General features: G+C 40.4%; 1 protein-coding gene across 1 annotated transcript in view; it reads left to right on the forward strand.

The window, feature by feature from the left end:
* COL24A1 (collagen type XXIV alpha 1 chain) overlaps positions 1–18,579 on the forward strand; it is a 713,151-nt gene that overhangs the window by 181,978 nt on the left and 512,594 nt on the right. Inside the window, exon 7 of the mRNA XM_069232264.1 lies at positions 15,047–15,100. Within this exon, the coding sequence (XP_069088365.1) occupies positions 15,047–15,100 (54 nt within the window). The remainder of the gene's footprint in view (positions 1–15,046; positions 15,101–18,579) is intronic.

The following is an 18,579-nucleotide window of genomic DNA, read 5'->3' on the forward strand; positions in this document are numbered from 1 at the left end:
AGCAATGCCTTAAAAATGTGCCGGCTGTAGCCTACAATTAGTCTGTAGTCATGGAATGAGAAAGTGTAGCTTGCCTTGGAGGCATAAGTCTACATTCCAGGAGAAGAAGACTGCATCTGTAGCATTCCTCAAGCACATTCCAATTGGGAAGTTGATCAGAGCAGTGGCAAGGGCTTTGTTGGAGCTTTCTACCAGTCAGATGTCTGAAACACTTTAGGATGGCTTGACGGATAGGGCTCTGCAGCTTCTTTAATTTAGTACAAAGTAAATTATATTATTATATGTCTGCAACACCATTTTTCATTCGTAGTGGCTTGGAATTGGTCAGTACTGAGATTACAGTCTTGTAAATTTGACGTTCATGTTTTTATAAATTTATGAATTATTTTTTTTACCCTCATGGTTAACTCCCACATCCAAGCCTCTTATGCAAAACTGGGAGTGGTGCATCAAATACTCAAATGTCTTACAAATGCTGACCGGATTCTGGTGGTACAGTGTGGGCAATCCATTTTCATTTTCTGATTCCTAACATTGAGAAATTTGTAGGAATCTAATTGCCATGGCGTCCGATTCCGAAGCCATAATCATATTGTTTTTCATTAAAAAATGTTTAACTTAGATTTTAAACCTACCATTCTTTAAACCTATATCCAAATTAGTCAACCTTTTGCTAAGAAAGCTCATTTTACAGTGTACTTCATTCAAGTGCAAGCAACTGATATCTGTCTTGTTTTCCCATTTCTAATTTGTCTGGACAAAGGGTAGTGGAGCGTAAACTGTGGTGCCATCGCATTTAAAAAACAGCTCTTTGTGTGACTAGATGAACAACAATAAACCTGCTACTACCGGTGTTTGCCCTTCCAGAATGCACAAGTCATGCACAAATACGGTTGGAATTTAAGCTGACAAAATAGGATCTGGTACTCTGTGCAAAGTATGTGTCCTACTGCTAAAGCCTCCAGGAGAGGCACAATGAAACATCTTCTCTGGGATAAAATGCAGGAGCCTAACTCCCCATGGGGGTCTTCACTGGCAACCTCAACAACAGTTTTGGAGGTGGAAGGGATAATAAGAGCAGATCGTCAACATAAATGTATATCAAAATTATTAATGAAAAGTGCTAAGACAATTTCAGTGGAACAAGAGCTAATGTGCCAACATCCAAAGCGCACAGCAGTTGGGCAGTAGTCCTTTACTCACCATGCTTTCTTCCAGACTTCCCGAGTCAGCCTCTAGAAAACTAGTCTAAATACAAGCTTATGAGACTCCACTTTTTGTCTCGTTCCATTGAGAACCTATTATTATGGGAGCAAGAAAGGAGAAATCATTAACCACTGCAGACACTGTGATCAAGCTGAGGTGCCATTGACCCATATGATATGTAATTGCGAAAGATTGAAAGCCCTAAGGATTTTTGGCTATGCCTAATGTTCTGTTTACTAAACCTATGAACCTGGGAGACCGCGCGGTTTTGGGCTCCCTAAAAAGAGAATCCTGCCAGTTATCGGGGCATTTTTTTAAATTTATGAACGCAGTGGTGAAAAAATTGATAAGGCAGATCAAGGTAGCTTCAGGGCAGAATGAAATGTTTGGTCTTGGTCCCCTCCACGCCCTGCTTAGTGTTTAGTGGAAGCTCACTCGTGAACCTTGCCTCTAACAGGAGCAGAAGGGAAAATAATAGTAATATTGGAAATATAGAATGTTAAATAATATATTCTTTAACAGAAGGTATTTTTGGCAAGATAATTTAGTGCAGAGGTCAACTGCATTAAAATACAACTGACTTAATAAACAACACATTCATATAACAATCACAGATTATAGGCAGGAGCAGGAACAATTGCAATCAATTAATAAGCAGTTGCAGTAACAATTGTATTCAATAAAATGCAGAACTACTGGTTTAAATCACATATTACCTCCATGCCTCAAATGAAGACCATAGCAAATCACCTCTCAAATCCCCTCCATTGTTATAAAACCCAGTAATCTATCTCCGTTATAGATAGACTAGAGCTAAAGATCTTCAAATGTTGTTTTAGCACAAGTTCAACAGATTCATTTTGGCAAAAACAGGGCCCTCCTTTTCTCATCTGGCGACCCAGGACGGGAACACTCTCCCCTGGAATCTCCATACGAACCGCAGTCGCTCTCTATTTAAGAAATTGCTCAAAATATGATTGTTTTAATTCCTTGCCATCGACCACCTTTACATGCATCCCCACTCCATTATCTGCACCTGCTTGTGCCAGGATATCCCTTTGGTGGTTAGTCGGTGCATGATAAATCTCATTAACATAACATATTATAACGAACACAACACAAACTAGAAAGAGCTTACAAAGTCTGATTGGAGCGGATCATGCCCTAACACTCCGCCTAAGGCCACTTAACCCCTAGTCTAAGGCTGGAGATTTCTTCCTTCAAGCATATGTGCCTCATTATAATTTTGTATTACGAAGCTCAGTGAACAGTGTCAGAATTTATTTGAATTTAGTGTCTGTTCTAATGTATGATTGTTGGTGAAAAGGGCCAGTGAAAAATACAAAATGGAAACTCATTCATATCTTAATGGCCATGTTAGCATTGCGTTGTCCCACATTAATGGTAGAAGGTGGTTAATACAGAGATGTTGTTTCTAAATATTGTAGAGAAAATCATTGGTACTCTAAAATTTGGAGAAATGACTGACCTTGAAGACAAGAACATAATCTGTTCTTATCTTGACTTAAAAGCATAATTAAATATTTTGTATACTAATAGTAATTGCTGGGAGATGTGCTTACCTGTTGAGATTAGTAGCTAGAATGCATTGTGTTAACCCTAAGAAACCAAAGGCAGTGTTGGCATAAATATGCTCTTGAATTGCACCCATAACCAGTGGCATTCCCTAAATTGTTGAAAATACCAACATTGATATATCTATATGTATTTCATGAAGTTCATTAGGCAGCTGCCTCCTAGCATCCTTAGGACTTGTTGTTATGTTATGCAGATTCGTAGAGCGCACCATCGCCCTGGAAGGTATCCTGGCACTGAGCAGGTGTGTGTTCTGCCACACCTAGAGGGTAGTGGGACTACTAGATAAGCCAGTTCTTCAGCTTCTTGAGGAATTCAAGAAGTGGGGAGGAGCCTCTTATGTGTAGATGCAGGTTGTTCTAAGCTGTAGGAACGATGTAGGAGAAGACCTGACCTGTATATCTGGTTTTCTGTAAGCATAGTATTTCTGCAAGCAGGAGTTCAGATGAGCGGAGGGTCTGGAAGAAAGCAGATGTGATTGTTAAAAATGAAACCCCTTCACCATGAATTTCACCAAAGACCTACAGCTCATCAGAGCAGCACTCATCCCAAAACCAAAAACCTCGATGGCATATGCCATCTTCCTAGGCACTTGGAGACATGCCTCACTAATCCGCCTGCTCAGGAATCCTTCTGCAAAATCAACAATGCTTGTTAACTGCAGACTTATTGCTCCGCTTCTGTACCCTGCCAAAATCCTGGAAAGACGTATCAAAACATACCTTGCCAACTATCTTGATGACCTTCAAATCTTCAATGTTAGACTCAGTCTGGCTTTGGATCCAGCCAGAGCATGGAGCTGTCATCATGGATGCATCAGACATTTGGATAATTCTGGATAGAGGAGACATGGCTACCCTCATCCTCCTGGGCCTCTCCGTTGCATTTGATATGGCATCCCACCCTATCCTTATTAGAAGACTGCATGAGATAAAAATCAAAGTGCCTGTTCTCAGCAGCATATGCTCCTTCCTGACTTGAAAGGCACAGTCAGTCAACTTGGCCCTTTACTCTTCAGACACATGCAACCACATCCGCACAGTACCAGAACGGTTCTTACTGAGCCCTGCCCTCTTCAACACATGCATGATCACACTAGCAAACATTATCCGCACCAACAATATCAACATTCTATCTTATGCCAATGACACTCAGCTTAAACCCTACTTCTCGGACAAGACACCAAACACCCAAACCAAGATCGCTGCCTGTCGACTGAAGTCCCCGACTAGATGAAGGCCAACTGCCTCAAACTTAACACCAACAAGACAGAAATCATTTTCTTTGGTAAAAACCTATCAGTTTGGGACTCAGCCTGCTGGCCAATTGAACTCAGACATCCCCCACCACCCGCACCAACAACCTTTGAATCATCATTGACAGCCAGTTCAAAATGTGCCCCAAATGCTGTCTCAGCTTCATGGGTTAACAACCTGAAGGTGCTGAAAAAAATCTACAAATGGCTGCCAACCAGAATTACAAAACCATCATAAGTACACTGGACTACAGAACCTACTAATTTGTCAGAATTAGCAAAAAACTCACAGGACATCTTTAAACCATTCTGAACATGGAAGTCAGGATCACACACAGCCTGCTATGCAGCATGCACATCACACCACACAAACTAGCCAAATTCTCACCCACACCTTCTAAACTCTCGACCAGTTTAATTTCATGAACCAACCAGATGGCACTGCTCAGTCAGGCTCATTTATGCATATATCCTAAGCATACAGAGAACCAGATCCGGTGGTTGGGCTTTCTCTTACACATCAGAACAACATCTGCAATGCTTGATTTCTGTAAACAGCTTATGACTTGACTCTTCAAAATACCTCATCTGCCACCAGGCTCGAACCGCTCCTGCAGTGCTTAGATACCCTCCCTGGTGATAGAGTGCTTTATTGACACACCTGGCATAACATGACTCCAGGCATGCTGCCTTCCATCATAGTTTGACCCCCTATTTTTTCTAAAGATAACTTATGCTGTCCTTCTTATATTTTGAAAAACATTTACATTGAGGAGTTTTTTTGTAGAAAGCATTAGGCTTTTTATAGCTTTGCCTTGGATCTTTTGTTGTAGGTTTTGTTTCAGGTTTTATAATGGTATTAATACCACACATTTCAAGCTTTGCCTGCAGCAATGTGTGTATGATGATTTATTACAATTGGCCAACAAAGTAGCTTCCAGAAAGACTTTCCCGGATGACTATTTTGCACTGAGGGTTGAATTAGCATTCTTGCACGTTTTGGTTTTCTCTGCTAATTTCCCAAGGTTTTATTATATAATCATGCTGTTAATAGCCCCTTGGCACATGATGTTGAATTCAACGGGACTCACACCAAATAAATTACTTTAGAACTAGCATGGTCAAAATCCACTGGTGGAAGACACTAGTTTCTTTGTGGAGTAGAAGGGATGATAAGAGTAAATTATAGAAAGCACCATTTGTGCCATGGCACAGGTCACTAGCTGGGCTGCCACATCCTTTACGTGTTGAAGAGGATTTACTAGATTTTTTAGCTACTCAGTAGAGCACTGCTTTTGTTCTAGTATTTATAGCACACATATGTACAATGTAAAGAAAAGGGAAATAAAGTAATTTGCTCAGAATGAAACGACTTCTCAGTAAGGTGATCAAGCCAGGATTTAAATCCAAGTCTCAAATTTCCAAAGTCATCAGTGCGATCAAATATCACAAGTAATTGGTTCTCTATATCAGGCAGGAATGGAAGGGACTACATAATAGGTTCCTACAATGATAAAGGATGCCCTTAGATGGTACAGTAATATGAGAAAATAACATAACTGAGTAACACCTTAATTTCTAACTTGCTAAACATTTGTAGGAACAGTGCCCATAAACGAGGGCCAAAAGTCAGAGATCCATTGGTTTTCTCAATCAGAGTTAAAAGACCTCTCTCTTCCACACTTTTAGTTTTACCTTTTTTTTGCATCAAAGTTATTATCTAAGCAACATAATATAACTGATTAGCTTTCACCTAAGCGATTGTGAAGACCACATAAGGTTGTAGCTGATAGAGGCTTCGCAGTGGATGTTAAGTCTGATTTAGGTATTATATTTTTAGGTATAATGTGTAAACCTGCAATATGACCACATCATAAAAATTAAACAAAAGCATAATGATCAATGATCCACTGTGCTGCATTGGAATCCACTAACGTCAATAAGCTGCTTTATTTAAGTGGCATATCTTGAACACAATTGTGGTTGAGGCGCAATAAATAATCTGATGCTGACTGGACCCAAACACTGCACAGAACATTAGTAAGATTTGAGCATTTGCCAAAGATTGTATTCATGGTTGGTGGCCCTCAAAAGATACAAAGGAACAGTGTAGAATCAGAAAGAGTTATATTTGGTCAATAATTGAGTATAATTCACGGCCTTGGTTCCCAGTGTAATTCTAAGGCCACTGAAGAACACACTGTGTGGCCAATGAACAAATATTGGAATGCTATTTCTTCAGCGTCCCATCTCTACGTTGGTATACCTACAAAAAATATGTATCCCTTTAGATATCTTCTCTCCTGAGGTCTCTTTGTTGTCTCTCAGGGTAGAAATATTTGCATCACAACTAGTGCAGCACAGGTGTGGCCTGGAATAATTTGGGATAACCCAGCCCTCCCACACAGCAGGCATTAAGTAGCTAGAGACTTATCCAGAGGGCCACCTTCTCCAATTGTGTGGCTTTTGAAAGATAGAGAGTCAGAATTTGCCTCTTACATTCTTGTCCTAACACAAGTTGTCAATTTACAGAAGATTGTGGAGGCTGCTGTGTGGGGTGTCCCCATCTTTATCACATTGACAAGACTGTGCTGTTAAATCCCTGTCTACTGCACTACATTACTCCTTGTAAGCATGGAGTGTGACTCTTTGGACTACTTATTAAGAAGGACTATCTGTCTAAAGGTGATACATGTCCATAGCCTACACTTTTTCTAGATCGCCTGATGCAAAGTGCCTAAGTGGTACTCAAGTGTTGTTCACTAGCCAATAGTTTATGCTGTGAGTGCTATTTCCACCAGCCCCTCAGTATTGTTCTCTGGCTTGCCAGTTATAAAAAGATGTCAAAACATGACTTGATGAGAGTGGCAATAAATGTAGATGAGATGATCTAAGGAAATCCCCACTCCACTACAACACATACACCAGCTTTGTTCTAATAAGGAAAAGGCATGTGGTGGATTGCAGGGTCTACTCCCCATAAATGGGTGACATCTCAATGGAAATCTCAACCCATGTACATCTACACCACCTCACGTCAAACATTTTAGTAAGTTTTCCATATGTGGGACATTTAGTAAGGAAAAGGGATCAGTTTCCACCAAATCTTTCTGCTCCACAATGTCCTGTTTTGGCTTACCTGGCACTAAAGGGCATGTGGGTCGGCCCCTTCATCTGGGTGGGTAGGTCATTTCTGTGTTTGAGTTTGGTTCTGTTCCTTGGTCAGAGTTACCATGTCAAATAGTACTCTGATTTATTATGTACATTCTTTCTGTGCTTAATGGTTGTACTCATTTAATGCTTTATGGACCATAATATGACAATGTAGATTTGGGAAGGTTTAAATGGGCGGACTGCAGTACTATATATTATCATGCACTTAAAGATTCCTTCATGTAACATGTGGGAATTAGTGATTGAAGAATGACATTTGAGTGGTACGGACACACATCTGTGCTGCCCCATCAGGTTAGTATTTCTCTTCCTACAACTGATGGAGTCATAAGGATTTCCAAAATTAAATTTATGATGGGGGAGGTGGACTCTCCCCATGTACACACCTTTACAACCATAGCTAATTCTCAATCCTTCTTCTAACTCACATACTGTGTTCAAAACAGAATTAGCAAGGAACTGTAATGTAACTCCTTGCTAAGTGTATGGTTGCTACTGTTTAGCCTTTACAGTCAGTACACTTGTCAGCATCTTCAACGTACAATTTACTTCACTAGTTCTAAAGTGGCAAATTTTCCTTTGTGGGTTGCTTATTAAATACAATAGAGATGATTCCCTTGAATTTTGCACATACCCTTATGTGTGTTGAAACAAGGGTGCTAAAACCCCTCATACTGTCCAGCATAACCAGTATTCATCGCTTTCAGAGAATGCTCATCCTTTTATAGGAAGTTTTTATGTGGAGTGCAGGACCAAAAAGGATCCTAAGAACCAAAGTAGAATTAATAATGTATGCATATTTAGCCTTCTAGAAAGTGTTGAGCACACCAATGCTACTTCATAGTTCAGCACATTTTTAACTCATCTGTGGATAGGTAATGTTGTCTTGGCTACTGATAGTTAGTTTTGGCAGAGAACCAGATTTCATGAAATATGTGCTATCCCATTTAACAACAGCCCTTCAAGCCTAACTTTTTAACTATCTGTTGCTGGAGTTTCTCAAGTGACAGAGGTCATGAAGACCGCACTTTTGATCATCCAGATAGCACTACAGATCATTCAGACCACTGGATTAGGCCATAGATTCTCTGTCAAGTATAAATGCATTGCTGGCCAGTAATCCTCTGATAAAATGTTTGAAGAGCTGATCATTTTATTTCATCCCTGCATGAAAAAATATAATATTTTACTCACCGGAAGCCATTAGAGTCCTACCAGAACTCTACTAAAACTACAAGTGATGGTCAAAATCTTTCTGGTTCTTTGATGCCACCCTTTTTCAAGTTTTATAACACAACAGCAAACCTGTTCTTTCCTAAGGAATTTAAACACTGTCTTTCTGGGATTCCATTTTAACTAGGTGGCACAGTACTTTAACTGAACATTGTTTGCATAAAATCCAATATTGCATTTGAAAGGAAGACTTGAAAGCAGGCAAGATGCTAGTCAAAGATTTATATCTTATTAGGTAACAAACTTTGTATAGTATTATGCCGTGCTATTGATCAAAGACTTGACTGTTTTCCCCAACTAGTCAAATGTTGTTTTCTTGCCGGCTGAGACAGACTGTAAATTCTCTTTAGTAAGAAAATATTATGTTTTCTGTTCAAAGTTGAAAATTGAAAAAAAGGGCACATTGTAAGAAATGTGATTATTACTTGAGATTAAATTTAACCTGTGCTTAACCCTCTGGTAGCTTGGTACAAAAGCAGTCAGGCTTAAAATAAAGACAATGTGTAAAGTATTGATGCAGCATACTGACAGTAATAAAGTTAAAACACAACACAAAAAATCCCAAATTAATTTAGAACAAAATAGAGTACATTTAACAAATAAAATGATTCAGAACAAAAGTAATCCAATCAGCAGAAGTGAAAGTATTGAATTTCAAAGTTTTTAGTGAAAATAGTTCCAACAAACAGAAAGCACCACTTGCTGTTGTGTGGTCACCCTATACTGGGAGAAAGTCACAAGTTCAAGTCGACAGCAATGTCCTGTGGGTTGGGTACAGCGACAGGGTCAGTCCCACTGAAAAGTTACCTTTTCAAGTCTAGCATGAAGAGTTTATTTGCATTGTAGGACGCTGTGAGTGAGAGGTTTTCAACACAAAGAGCAGCTCAAGTGTTGTGGATGGTCATTAATGTAGTACGAAGTGCCGGTCCTCACTGGATCATAGGTTGGCAGTTGCCAAGGACTGACGTTGCTGTAGCTTGAAGTGCGGGCCTTGTGTTGCCTGTTGTTGCCGACAGTTGTCATTAATGCAGAGAGCAGGTCTCACCAGAGCTTCGAGTTGGTGGTCGCCCTGGGCGGCAGAGTCCTGCTGTGGACGGGCTTGTTTGCGGTCATAAACAGCCCAAACTTCAGGATTCTTGCCTCTGTCTTGTGCAGGAGTTCTCATTGAAGACAATCAGAGCCCAGGACCTGGGCGGCACCTCTTGGGGGTCAGGACTCACTATAACAGAGGCCATGAGTGGGGCTAAGGCAGATCCAGGCAGTTCAAGTTGGTGCTAGTCAGCTGTGCAGTTGCTGGGAGGTCTTTGGAAGCTTGTTGTGTCCCTGTAACACACACTGGAGGTCAGCCAACTGACTCTTGGAGTCACTCTGGATAGCCTAGGATCAAGGCAAGCAGATCCAATATTCCTTCGTCAGACAGCAGATCAGTCCTTTTTGCAGCAGGTCAGTCCACCTAACAGCAGCGTAGTCCTTCTTCTGAATCCTCCATGGGTCCCAGAGTGTTCTGATAGGTGGTCCTGAGTATTCTCTTTTTACACCTGGTGCCAGCTTTTACGTGACTAAATTCCTGGACCTACCAGGTTCTTCCTCTGCCCTTAGTCCTGGCTCAAACTATCAAGGGTGACAAAGACTCGGTCTGGTTCCTTTGTGCGTGCTGTGGACAAAGTCCTTTGAAACATAATCAGGGCAGTGTACATCTCCTCCCCGCCCATCCTGCCAGGGAGCTCCTCTCCGAGCTACACCCAGGTCCCCTTGTTCACTGCCTGGACACATTTTTGAGGGGGGAACCATTAATGGGGCCAGGCAGCTGGAAACTCCTAGAAAGGCCTCCGAAACTTTGGGCAGGAAAGTGCCAACTTCTTAAAAGTGGCATTTTCAAAATTATAATCTAAAATCCGATTTTGCCATTAAAGAGGATTTTAAATTATAATTTATTTGAGTGTAAACATAATTTCTCTATTTGCTCCTAATCTAAATTTAACATGTATTATTTGAAATAAAGTAACCCAGTGTTAGTCTATGGGAGAGCTAAGCTCTACAACAGTGAAAAAATGACTTTAGGAATGGGGAGTAGTTTTTCACTGCTCGGACATGTAAAACTTAACACACTTCACCCTGACCTATGAACCTTTGGGGCCTATCTTATGGATGACTTATAAGATTTAAAGAGAAAGGCTTATGCCTGGAAGAGACTTATTTTGCAAGTTTGAAATAGCGGTCTGAAACTGCACTACAGGCTGCACTGGCAGGCCAGAGACCATTTTTAAAAGGCTACTTTGGTGGGTGGCAGAATGAGTGCTGCAGCCCACTAGAGGCATTTAATTTACAGCCCTTGGGTACACGTAGTACCCCATACTAGGGTCTTATAAGCAAATTAAATGTGCCAGTTAGGTACAGTCCAAATCTACCATGTTTTAAGAAGAGAACACAAGTACTTTTGCATTGGTAAGCAGGGGTAATGTGCACAGATGACTAATGCTCACAAAAACGAGTTCAGCAGTGTAAAGGAGTGAAGACAAAACGTTTGGGGGAGTACCTCACCAAGGATGTGAGGTCTAACAACACACCATTTAAGATGAAACAATCAGGGATTGCCTCAAAAAGGGACATTTGTACAGTGGCATTCAATAGCAGATATGTAAATGGATTTCAAAAATAAATCAAAATGTAGGATTTCTCCACTGGTGTGATGGTACTTCACTGGCTCATGAGGTATTTCCAAAATTGTAATTTAGGCCCCAGTGGCAGGTCTCTTTATGAGGTCTGATATATGAAAATCATAATTTGTAATGTTAATATACAGTTCTTGTATTGTAATGCACTTTAACTACATATGTCGCTTTCCTACCCCCTGCAAGGCACAAAGCGAAGATTCATTTTTTTATTGTTATATCAAATAGGTAATCTCTACAGCTGGTCAGTTTTAATGAAAACCGTGGGATCTTTTATATATGGATTTGTTAAGTGGGGAATACTTGTTGCTCCATATATGCACACTTATGATTCAAGGATGTGTTTGTAGTAGAAAGAATATAAAAATGTTTTTGTCTGTCCTTGATATCTGGAAATAGCAGATCTGTCCTAGTGGTGCCGAAAAGCTCCTTCAGTACAACGTATGTTTTGCTTGGTGGCTGCTGGTTATTTGAGGTTTTAAAGAGTGTAGATTCTGTTTCAGACCATGGCTGCTGCTTTTAGGAAAGCCATAAAGTTAGTAACTTGAGAATCATAGAAAGGTGGGAGCGACAGCTGAAAGTATGCAAATTGCTACCTATGCAAGAAAAGTTTAAAAAGTATCACTTTAATAAAAGCAAATGGCATTTTGACAGTTCCCTTCGGCTTGTTGTGCCGTGGGTTTTTGCTCTCTGCTGACATCTGCTGTGATCTGCAGATTATAAGAATCCAAGCAAGCCAGATTTAGACATTGAGCTAATCTAAGCACCATTAATCAGATAATGGAAACACATGTAATTACCAGCACATAAAAGCGCTGTTTTATACACAGAGTATTGATGTTATTATTAAACAATCTTACATTTTAAACATCTTTCTAAAATTCCCCTCATGGTGAAGATGTTTAATGTTTCTTTTTTCATATTGTCTATTACTGTCCTGCTCAAACCTAATTTCTAATGGCTTTTATTGCCTCTGTCCCAACTCTTTGCTTACACCACTTCTTTCCTTGGTCTAAACATATATAAATGCCTCGGCAAATTGAGGGAAACAAATGGAGTTTGATTTAACATTGGTAACGCGCATACATGCTTACATATCTGTTATCAGTTGGCCTCATGTCCAGGAGTGTGATAAATAAATGTTTTCTTTTGTCTAACTTAAGGGGTTTAATTTTTAAGCACTTTTGTACTGGTCACTGAAAAGGTCGTTCATTCAACAAGCGAAGTGTATGTTCACGTTAAGAACATGGTCTTTGGTCTCAGCTCCCTTTCTATTGAATGGGATCCAAAATTATGAATTGAGCCAAGAATTCAAATTTCGAAATCAGTTTTTCGAAAGAACCTTCTTAATGCAAAGACAATGGGCAGAGCATGTGGCTGAGGCACGCACACAGAGGTGGCTCAATATAAGATGCCCTGGAATCCTTAGTGAACAGCCACAGTGTGGATGATATACATTCTTGTTTAGCTGCTTGCATATTTTCTGCGTGATCGATGATGAGTTTTATATTTAATAATGACCAACATTAGATTAACTATACTTAGTGCTTAATTTCTTTAAAAAAAAAAAAAAAAAAAAAAAATACCTGCACAGGCCCAAAGTTTTTCGTAGGAGCTGCTGGATGCCAGGGTTGGCAAACAGCGAGGCTGCCTAGTCTTGCATGTAGCTTGTGCCTCTTTCTTAAACTTCCAGTGTCTGTATCTCACTATTGTGAGTTCTTTTTTTTGTCTCTACTTGCTTTACTCTCACTGTTTTCCTGCCCCTTTCTCTCTCATTCGATCTACCCTTTATGCCTTTGTCTGTCTTCCTCTATGTGAAAAGTTAAAATAAGTCTGCACTGCCAAAAATGATCAAGGGAGCTCATGAAGTGCAATCACTGGTACAAATGAAGCACTGTAGCCATTTTACAAGTGACCTCTAAAATTTTGTGGTGGTCCTTTAGGGATGATGAAATCCATTGGAACACCAGAGATCTCTTTAGTTTCACTCACAGATTTTAACTACGGAATTAAAGAAGAAATCAGACCTAGAATTAGAAATTCCTCCAGTAAATCCTTATTTCCCAGTGACCCAAAGAGCCCAACTCATAATGGGCCAGATTTATCCCACCTCTTGAGTTGCTGGTACCTCCGATCTCGGTAACTCTGGGAGTGGGGAAGTACGCGCCCATTTTCCAGGCTGTTTTTGATTAGAGCTTGAGTGTTGTGTTCTGATAATCATGGCTAGCAACGTATAGAAAATCGGCAATGCGGGATATTGAACAAGAATAGACTAATTCTGAGTCTTAAAATGGTTTTGGTAGAATATGTAATTATTTCTGCCATGGCCCGCAACAAGCAGCATTTTGACCAAGTTCAATACATATTCCCTCCCTAAACTTAGAAATCTTAGACTTGTAACAGTTTCTCTTGGTTTTCAGAAATAGACTTAAAAGTGAGTTGAATCACTTGCCATAAGTAGAGAATCACATCACAATAACAAATCTATATTTCTGGGATATTGACTTTGCTGTGAGCCTGGCCAAGCCTTCTTGGCATATATTTTTATTGACATTACATTCTATCAACCACAACAGCTACTCCACTACCTGAAGTAGCCGTGGACAGTGATCACTAATATTGCAGCTGCAACACCCAATTTCAACACAAGCAGCATGAGCAGTGCCAGCACCATGCAACCACCCTGCAAGTCACAAGTTTATGACATGACTGCTTGCAATTGCCAGTCACGCTGCTGTTTGATCAAGTCTGGTGTGTTATACCAGCCTTAGCCTAAGCAGGCAGCAGAACCAGCCCAAGCGAAACTGAGAATCACAGAAATGGTGCCATTCCCAGGCATTTCATTCCTCCTGAATCTCATAAGAACAGCTCTGATGATTGCAGGTTTGGACCTCATCATGCGCATACGTTGTTCAGTGCAGCTATGCCAACAAACAGCTGTTCTGGGTCAAGATTGACCAACAAATCAGTTGCTTTGGTGTTTTTTTACAAAAGTGACAAAACCTATTAATAGTGTTTATACTTTGCTTAGTTTTGTTGCAAGATGTTTGGTATGTTGACACATTATACATTTTATATCACACTCACTACAGCCCATGGTCATTCTGCCCTATGAAAGGACATCTTTAACAGCTCTCCTGAGGTTAAACGGACTCAAAAGTTTAGGACCTTCTGGGAAAGTACTCATTTGTTTAGGATACTAACATGGATATAAATCGTATCAGGCTTCCATCATACACCACTCTCCTTTGTGTTGTTCTCATGCACATTATCCAGTAATCATGATGCTTGGGAATCTGCTCCTGACTGTTAGTTGCAGGTCTGGAATATGCGAGCAAGACCATAGCTATCATCAGTGCAACAAGGGCAGTGACATCGGGACCCTGGACAGTGATGGTTATGGTTGTCTTTCACTACTCAGTTGGGCGTAGAGTGGTCAATTTTTCTCCTTGCTTTCAGGCCCTTGATGTATTTGCCACACGGCTGTAAGGTTGTGTTCAGTAGGTAGAGTTACTCCCTCACCCAGACCATACCGGCAGGGGCCCAATGTGCGGTAAAACGAAGGAGCCCTTCTTACAGGAACTCACCATTTTCTGATCCCTGTTCTCATGACCTGGTCCGCAGCCTTCTCTATGTGGTTGTCTCACTATCTAACAAATTACAACTCATTTAAAAAAAACGGTTGCAATCAAGTATAGGCTTATAAGTATATAACACAAGTCTCAGGGTTTTTTAGAGGAGGAAGTACATATAAATATTAATTGATAGAAACGTACTAAAACTCATGAACACATTAATAACTGTAAACTGACCTACGCAAGGTGTTATTGGAAGGGTTTATTTGGTATTATCTGCATGGTGTGAACAAGCGCCACTTTTAAAACACATTCCCTTTTGTTTTATTTTACAGGGTGACCAAGGACTAATGGGAATGATTGGACCGCCTGGTCCGCAAGGTCAAAATGTAAGTTCCCCTTTTCTCTTTTATTTGATGAATAGAACTAGTTTTGTAAGGTAACTTGTAATTCCACAGCATATGCACCAGTTGTTGTTGAAGTGGGCGCTTCTTCACTTGAAAATCGAATTTAAGTGGTACATTAATACAACAGCGCTTAGCATAGTGGTGTAATAGACCTTCTTTCTGAGTAGCCTGGTAGCCCCGATACGGCTCGTAAACAGAGTGACTGCCCACATCGGGATTAGAAGTGAGGGGGGGAACACCACATCCCCCATCCCTGGAGCAAAGATAATTTCAGCAGCAAAAAAAGAGAAAATTCTCCAGTTGGGAAACAATCTTAAAATGGGAATAACCTGTGGAACTCTGTGCGGTGAAACAAATGTCCCTTCTTATTCACCACTTGCCAGGGTCCAACTCATGATGGCCCTGCATTTCCCCATTTCAGAATTATTGATGGCCAGGTAATTTACATTATTTTCACATCATAATTAATTGTTTTTAAAAGCATGCGCTCATGAAGTTGAAGACTAAGCATGTGTGGCTACCTATTTTAACTTGCACAGCATTTTACAATCCGTCCCGTCATTTGGAGGGAGTATCTGCTTCCCGATCAGGATGTGCAGAGCTTTCTGGGTGTCAAACAAGCCTCGCATTGTCAAGAAACAGGGATTACCATGCCAAAACGTCATTTCTTAGCAAAATAGGAGATTTGTCGATCGGATTAAGTATCTGTTTTCATGTATGCACGTTTTTCAGAAGAATGACATACCGCGCTGTTCTAGAATAGGAAAGGTAACGCTGCTTAATACCCAAGACATGCATTGCAAAGCTGGATGCTACTAAACAGATAAAAGCAAGTTTGAGGTTTTTCATAGTTAAGTTGACGATTAAGTGTTATTAACAGGAGCTATTCTGGTGTACCAGTTTCACAGTGCTTTAGAACGCATCTGCTAACTTTAGTGGGTTAAGAAAATTAAAACTGCATAAGATTAAGTAAAATAAATGTCATAACTCTCAATTTAGTTCATATGTAATAAAGGATTTCAAGTAAGAAAATAGGCAGCAGCAAGTGACCAAATGCTATCGACGTTTTGGTTTTTTTCATAAGTAAAGCAATCATATATACTCACAGATATATTTATATTTCATGTGAAAATTTGCATAATTACAGTATTGTATTGTGTATTTGCAGCACCAGTTGCACTCTAAGTCCAACTGTGAAATATCTTAAAGTGTCAAAATAGTGGCGTCCCCAATAGTAAGCAAGTTTACTATTTAGTATTTTCCGTTTGGAGAGCAGCAAAACCAGATGAGCCATACAAGTTAAGTCCTCTTTACAGGATGCAGAGCTGTATCCCCACGGGTATACAGCTTCAGGTGATTCTATGTGCGCTGCTGTTTTCAGACTTGTCAGTATTGGGTCTGCAAATTCCGGGCTTGCAAATCTCTGGTCCAGAGTACCAGGTTCAGTTTTACCAGGTGCCAGTCGCGGCTCGCGGGCGAGAAAAGGGGTGGGGTGGCGCAGCATTGTTTGGAGGGGGGGACATACATGCACACAGAGGGGGAGTGCGCCCGTCCCATTTCTTTGCCCGTGACCCGCCTCTTTTGCAGTAAAACCATAATAAACCTTGTTTATTATGGTTTTACTGTAAATGTTTTGCAGCTGCTGCGGCTGGTGGGGGTGCAACACTTCTCTGCCATAGCAGAGGCTCTGCCCCCCCCGCCAGGTGCAGATGTGCACCCAGTGAAATAGTGAACACGGCCTGTAGGCAGAAGCAAAGATCAGTCCCAAACCTTACCACTGAACATCACAAAAAAGGCAAAACGCCACCATCATGCCCTTTCCCTGTTGCCCTTTCCCTGTCCTTTCCCTGTCACCCTCAGCTACTGACCTGCACCAATCCATGGGCCACCCTTTACCACCACCTCAAAATAGCCCTTTGTTCGACCCTGAAGGGGGATTTATTTTCAGAAAAGGACCAGATGTTCCTAAATTCTTATGGTATTCTGCATTCTGACCAAAATAACTTAGATACTTGTTCTTTGGTGTGGGTAAACTGGAATTATAGATTCTGGCCCCAGTATCATTGCACTAAATAATGAGCAATTTGTAATGAGGTCCTCAATGGTATTTTCCTCTTTTGTCATTTTGAGATCTGAATCTGAAGTGTCTGTGTAGCTCATTTGGTCCTCAAACTAGTCATGGGCTTTCAGTTGAATTTACAGTCAAGCATTGGTAATACTACTCCTGTAATGCTTACAGCAGGCACATGGAGGCAACATTATTCCATTCATCCCAAATTGTAGCCAAGTTCCCTTCAAAATGATAGGGTTAATTAAGCAATGTAGACACAATGGTGGCATCAATGCTGTGCAGCAAGTCAGTAGTATGTGCTGGAGCATTTCAGGTATGCTCTAAATAAGGTCGACAGGCTTTTTCACCCTAGCAAGGGGTAAAAGAGGTTAACATCACAAATCATTATGCTTATAAATTCACAGTATGACCAATGTGGCCACACAATGAAAACCCAAGTCCAAAATAAAGTTAAAGAGTTTTATTACAAACTCAAACTCAGGTTAATGTAGACAATTCTCAAGACAAGACTATAGAGATACAAAATTACCATCAGCTTTCCAAGCATTGGAACAGTCGCAGGTTAACTAACATACAACAACCTAAACACTCAATAAGTGCCATACAGAAAAAGCACCAAAACAAGGTGTTCGGAAAATACACTTTGATCACTTCTAAGCATTTGCAAAAGTGTCAAACATCTAATTAGTTCTCTAAGCAATGGGGTTCCCTCAATATATATAGCCTGTGCTCGGCTACAAAACATCAAGACAAAGGGTAAAAAGGAAATAAAGCACAAAAAGAATTTAGGAGAATGACATCTGGGCCAAGGTGAAGCTAACTAAAGTTGGCAAAAAGTAGGTAAAAAAGGGAAGGTGCCAGCATTTCACAAGCTCACTCAAGAGTCTTCTCATGGGTCAGGGGAAACTTTTAAATTCCAAAGAAAGAATCCCTCAAATCCATCTGGAAACGGTAAATTAAAGTCCAAAGTAAATGATGATTTGTCCATTATTCAAAAGAGCGGCTGTCCAATCATCGTGCATCATATGACATGCATCTGGAACATAATGGAAGGTTCTCAACGCCATCATAGGAAGGCATACATCTTTACTCTCCTGGGCGACTTTGCAACATTTTACAATGTCCATGTTCTCAGTTTCTCAATGTGCCGACTTCAAGGATTATTTCTCAGACTCTCTATGGGTGAAGCAATAGCACATATATCTCCAAGCTACCATTTCATCTAAATAAAATCTGAAAGGAATGGCACGTAAGCAAGAAGGAAAACAGTTTCTCATGCATTTTATGAAACCGGGCCTTGCAGGCCTAGCATAGGCTAACTAAAGCAACTTAAAATGACATATTTAATAATTTTAAGTAAAACACATAGAATGTTAAAACTGTAAGTTCA

Source organism: Pleurodeles waltl, chromosome 4_2 (genome assembly GCF_031143425.1).
Source record: "Pleurodeles waltl isolate 20211129_DDA chromosome 4_2, aPleWal1.hap1.20221129, whole genome shotgun sequence".
Taxonomy (NCBI): domain Eukaryota; kingdom Metazoa; phylum Chordata; class Amphibia; order Caudata; family Salamandridae; genus Pleurodeles; species Pleurodeles waltl.